Source organism: Triticum aestivum, chromosome 3A (assembly GCF_018294505.1).
Source record: "Triticum aestivum cultivar Chinese Spring chromosome 3A, IWGSC CS RefSeq v2.1, whole genome shotgun sequence".
In the NCBI taxonomy this organism is placed as follows: domain Eukaryota; kingdom Viridiplantae; phylum Streptophyta; class Magnoliopsida; order Poales; family Poaceae; genus Triticum; species Triticum aestivum.
Genome location: NC_057800.1, coordinates 215,689,566 through 215,695,150, shown reverse-complemented (window position 1 = coordinate 215,695,150; position 5,585 = coordinate 215,689,566). Strand labels below are relative to the sequence as shown.

General features: G+C 45.6%; 1 protein-coding gene across 3 annotated transcripts in view; it reads left to right on the top strand.

Annotated features, from left to right (window-relative positions):
- The first annotated feature begins 238 nt into the window (after nt 1-238).
- The window catches only part of LOC123061010 (zinc finger CCCH domain-containing protein 6), a 13,086-nt gene continuing 7,739 nt past the window's right edge, over nt 239-5,585 (top strand). The window contains exons 1-6 of one of the 3 annotated variants that reach the window (XM_044483897.1): nt 239-541; nt 659-828; nt 1,955-2,023; nt 2,290-2,406; nt 2,498-2,776; nt 3,033-3,353. In XM_044483897.1, coding sequence (XP_044339832.1) covers nt 439-541; nt 659-828; nt 1,955-2,023; nt 2,290-2,406; nt 2,498-2,776; nt 3,033-3,353 — 1,059 coding nt within the window. In that variant the 5' untranslated portion in view covers nt 239-438. The remainder of the gene's footprint in view (nt 542-658; nt 829-1,954; nt 2,024-2,289; nt 2,407-2,497; nt 2,777-3,032; nt 3,354-5,585) is intronic. The other 2 variants (XM_044483895.1, XM_044483896.1) reach the window with 2 other exon arrangements.

The following is a 5,585-nucleotide window of genomic DNA, read 5'->3' as shown; positions in this document are numbered from 1 at the left end:
GTTACCGTCCTTCATTTATGCAAACGGAGAAATCCCCATCAATCCACCCCCAAGCTAGATCGACCACGCGTGGTCCCAGTCAAGAAGCCCATATATATATACTAGTATAATAAATAAAATTTAAAAATCGCGAGAGAAACAAACACCAACCTACCCACCCCCGCCCCCCGTGCCCCTGTGTAAAAACCGGACAGGTGCACGCGACAGTGGTGGGAAAACCAGCGAAAAAGAAGAAGAAAAAGGACAGAAGAGAGAGAGAGAGAGAGAGAGAGCCACACCATAGTGGTGGAAAGGAAACCAGAGAGAGGGAGGGAGGGAGAGAGAGAGAAGAAACAAAACCCGCCCGATCTCCTCGCCCTCCTCCTACTCCCACTCCGATCGCTCCTGCCCGATTCCCTACCCGATTGCCGCGCGCCTCCTGGTCCCCTCCCGACACCCATGGAGCCTCACCCCGCGGCTGCAGCCGGAGGAGGAGGAGGAGGAGGAGGAGCAGGAGAAGGGGAGGCCGGCCGTGGCGCGGACCCCGACACCGGCCTCGAAGGTAGCAGCACGCTTTCCTCTCTCCCTCTCCCTGTGATTATTTTGCTCGGATCTCCACGTCCGTACGGCGCGCGGATCTACGTGGATTGGTGTAACGGGGCGAATGCGTGGCTTGCAGGGTCGATGTGGAGGATGGGGCTGGCCGGCGACGGCGGCGGGGAGGGGGACGGGGCGCGCCTGCCGGAGCGGCCGGACCAGGCGGACTGCATCTACTACCTCCGGACGGGAGCCTGCGGCTTCGGGGACCGCTGCCGCTACAACCACCCCCGCGATCGCGGCGGCACTGAGGTGACAAAACCTGCTTCCTCTCCCTTTTGCGCGCTCTCCTGATCTCACTCCGCGCGATTGGGTGAGCCCATGTGCGTGCGCGCGTTTGCGTTGGAAGCAGCTTTACGTTACGTATATTTGCCATGTGATCGATGTGGCGACACTGCAATCCACAGAGAGTATCAGATCACACAAATTACCAGTGGTTCGGGTAATGTAGCTCATCTCTAGCTGAATTGCATCTGCCGCTCGTGCAACTGTCCGCGGTGTCTTCCTAGTACTGATCAGGCGGCGGCAGCATGATAGTTTGGACGGTGGCGGTAACTGAACCTAGGCGCCCATTGGATATCCTTTTGGAAGCACAAAGTCATGGATGCTCTGCACAGTGATTCGCTTCTCCGCTCCTGCTATGCCAATCGTTTCACTGTATCAGCAGCTTTAAACTTACTAGTTTGGCTTTTATGGGCGACTAAGTTTACTAGGTGTCACTACATGCATTTTCCCACTTTCCCATTCTCCATTTTATCTATCTTATATCGTACCAATGCCCTGTTGACCATGATAACATAAAAGGTTATACCCCCCACCCCCGTCTTAGTAGTCGCATGTACTTAGATTTCTATATCAAATGCATGGAAAAACGATATACATGTATAACCATCAATCACAGAGGTTTAGAGCTGTCCTCAACAGTTTTATTCTAGATGGTTCAAATGCTTTTTGCTGTATCTGTATATATAAATCTATCTCACAGTTGTAAGTACCTTACATTTGACCCTAGTTTTGGTGGATTAAATGCTTTTTGACTTGCTTAATTTGCCAAAGATACTTCGCGTACTGCTTACCATTAGCACTTAAAGTTGACAATTTGACATTAATAAAGCTGCTTCCATCATGGGATGGTTTTCATAATTGATTTATCATGGCTTCAATACTTGCCATGTTTCTGTTAAGGAGATCTGTTTTCTGGCATGGGCCTAGGATATTGTTGTTGTTTCTACTATACTATTTGGGCCATAATCTTAGTTCAACCTAGAACATAAACAGGCGTTTTATCTCCTCCAGTTGAATTCTAGGAATCATATTTACAGTTTTGCAATAGATGACAAATGGAGTAATCACTGATTCCATTTTTTCAAAAATGTAGTTTGGCGGAGGTGCAAAGAATGCAGTAGCATTGGACTACCCCGAGCGGTTGGGTCAACCAGTATGTGAGGTACATAAATCTAACAGTTTCAGGCTCAAATTTAATTACCTTCCAAAAAAGGAGCATCAGTCACACTCTTGAGCATGCATGCACCAACTCCTGCACACCATCTGCATGCACCCAGTTGGCCACTTACTTGCTGCTCCTTGACTGGCATACAGAGCGAACAACTAAAAATTTAGTAATGTCTGGCGGGTATTCAGCATCCTGCCCATTTTATGTTGTGTCAGATGACTTGTTAACTATTTCGACTTACTCTTTTGTACTTCTTACAGTATTACATGAAGACTGGGACTTGCAAATTTGGTTCCAATTGCAAATATCACCATCCTAAGCAAGATGGTTCTGTGCAGCCTGTAATGTTAAACAGTAATGGATTCCCTCTACGTCCGGTGTGAAAATTCTCTCCAAAAACATTGCTTCTTTAGTGAAATCTTTCGCCTAGTATCTCTATGGAAAATTATTGATACCAACGAAATGCAGGGTGAGAAAGAGTGCTCCTACTACATGAAGACTGGACAATGCAAGTTTGGTTCGACATGTAAATTTCATCATCCAGAATTTGGTGGTGTTCCAGTTACTCCTGGAATTTATCCACCATTGCAGTCGTCAACTGTACCTTCGCCTCATCCATACGCTCCTCTTACAAATTGGCAAATGGGGAGGCCGCCTGTAGTCCCTGGATCATATATGCCAGGCTCATACACTCCAATGATGCTATCGTCTGGAATGATCCCCTTGCAAGGATGGAGCCCTTATCCGGTAACTAACTTGGGTTAACAAAAATAGTTTTGGTTAAGTATCAGGTCTCAAATGCAAAGGGGAATTAAGGGTCATAACTCACATGTCATACCAACTGACTTATTTAAAGATGTAAAGCAATGATTGGTGAATATGTAAAGTGTAGATCAGTGGTGTATGCGATCATAGAAAACAATTAAAGGAAAATGTTACATGTGAATTTCATGCAACAAGATAAGTATTTTCCTCCAAGTAAAAACTCTTCTGTTTGATGCAGGCTTCAGTAAACCCTGTAGCATCAGGTGGAGTACAACAAACTGTTCAAGCTGGACCTATGTATGGCATAGGGCACCATGGATCTTCCTCTACAATTGCTTATGGTGGTCCTTACATGCCTTACTCTTCCTCAACTATACAATCAAGCAATAATCAACAAGAACATGGATTCCCTGAGCGGCCAGGGCAGCCTGAGTGTCAGTATTACATGAGGACAGGAGATTGTAAATTTGGCGCTACATGTAAATATCATCATCCTCGAGATTGGAGTTCACCCAAGTCTAATTATATGTTCAGCCCTTTTTGCCTTCCACTTCGTCCAGTAAGTAACCCGAACACATCTTATGTATGTTGGACTCCCTCTGTAACTTAATATAAGATGTTTTTTGACACTGTCATGGACTCTAAAAACGTCTTATAAAAAGCTACAGAGGGAATAGGAACTAGTGCTGCGTGTATATATGATTATTATAATTACCTGGAAGCCAGCTAGAACTTCCATAGTTTCTGGTAATTTGAAACAAACAACTGTGTTGAAGCCTCTTATCTTCAAGAGTCAATCTACCTCAGTGATAATCTTCTCCATCCGGATGAGTCTATCTAGATCTATCTACCAAACCAATAACCCTGAGGAGTGGCATTTCACCTATTAAAGATGTGGGCTAGGTGGACCTTCAATATCGTCAGGAAATCTAGTCATGAATTGAGAACATTTGTGGTCCATAAGCAGTGATTTGATTGCATATGAATTTATAATAGAATCTCAAGGAGATAAATGACCTTTTAGTGCAAAGTAAATATGTTAGAGAGGCGTTGCATGTTCCATGGCTGAGTATGAGGCACTCTAAATCTCATGCCACCGCCCCTTAGCATGCTTAAGACATACTCCCTCCGTCTGAAAAAGCTTGTCCCTCAAATGGATGTATTTAGCACCAAGTTAGTGCTAGATACATCCATTTGAGGAACAAGCTTGGGACAAGCTTTTTCGGACAGAGGGAGTATTTGGTTACCTGACCACACAATTGCTTTGTGACTTGCTTAGCTTAAAGGTCGTAAATATTTATTTTTTGTTTTTGAAAATATCAGAAGACTTGGTTGGAACTTTAACCTATCAAATAAGATGCTTGGTTGAGCATATCTCCTGAGTTGTGAAGCTGTTCGTAAAATTTATCATAATTGAATGAAGCTCTCATGAAGTCACGATAGTTCGAAAAATGTCTCCCAGTTGGTGGTTCCACAAATCATAAGTTGTTCAGAACTCACGAGGTTGTTTAGTTTGTACTTAGAAGAATACATCCCATTTCCTGATCATATGGCATGCACTCAAACCCATTCTTGAGTCGCAATTCTCAAGTGCTTATAAGTAGCTGTCTTGGGTTACTCAGGTTGGAAGTACATTACTTTGTCGACAATTTACTACCGATCAACCTTTTGAGTCTCACCCGGCATTTTTCTTAGAAAACTGAATATACTTGTGATAAAAGTTGTCGATTAGTCAGTCTTTCCTGTCAACTAAATTCTTGCATACTATATCAGGAGAGCCTGGGTAGTTCATGAGACAGATATGGTAGCATAGTGGGGTGTATATTCGTTAGTCATCAGCTAAGCTTTTTGGTCAATGAAAACCATCAAATATTTTTCATGTGGCCAAGATCCTCATTGTTTAGACCCAGATCAATCAGTCCATTCAACTTGGTTGACCGAGCCTCACATTGACCAGATGGCTGTCAAGATCTTCAAAATTTGTGGAGATGCCGTGTAATCCAGCATATGATAGTGGAAAAAAGTAATATTCTCCAAATTTCTTAGCCAGTTAAGTTTCTTCAATGGAATAAACACCTTATGCTACCTTTGAATTTATATATTCCAACCAGGAGTTGTTCTAGCCTTTTTTTTCCTGTTTTTGTATGAGTGGCCAGTCCATCTTCTGTTATGACCGGCCAGATCTATGGCCGAAGGAGGCCCAACAGGCAGGCTTAGGCCCGCAAGTTATCTTAGTTTTTATTTTCAGATTATGCAAGATATCTTAGGTTAATTCTTATACAAGTTATCTTAGGTTAATTCTTCTGCAAGTTATCTAGGATATAAATATAGGTTGTAAGACTCTTTTTGGAATTAAGCAATAAGACTATTTCTATTGCCCGGCTCCCAGAGGAGCCGGAAACCCTAAACCCTAGCCGCCTCCTTCTCTCGCCGCCGCCGCACCGTGCCAGGACGGCGCCCCGCCGCCGGCCGCCGCGCTCAAGCCCTCGCCCTTCCCCCTCCTTCCCCTACTGTCTCCGACCAAGACCGGGCAGAACCCTAGCCGCTAACACCTTGGTATCAGGTACCCGGGTTTCGACCATGTCTTCCCCGCCAATCCCACCACCGCCGCCACCGCTGCCCCACGCCTCCCCCATCGCCGCTGCCACCGATTCCTCCACTACCGCCGCCGCGTCGACGGGCACTACGGCCTCCCTGTCGGCGCCGCTCTCCTCCGCCCCCGGCACCACGCCGGGCCAGGGCCAGCCGCAGCTTCCCATCCAGCCATCGCCGCAGCTTCCCATCCAGCAGC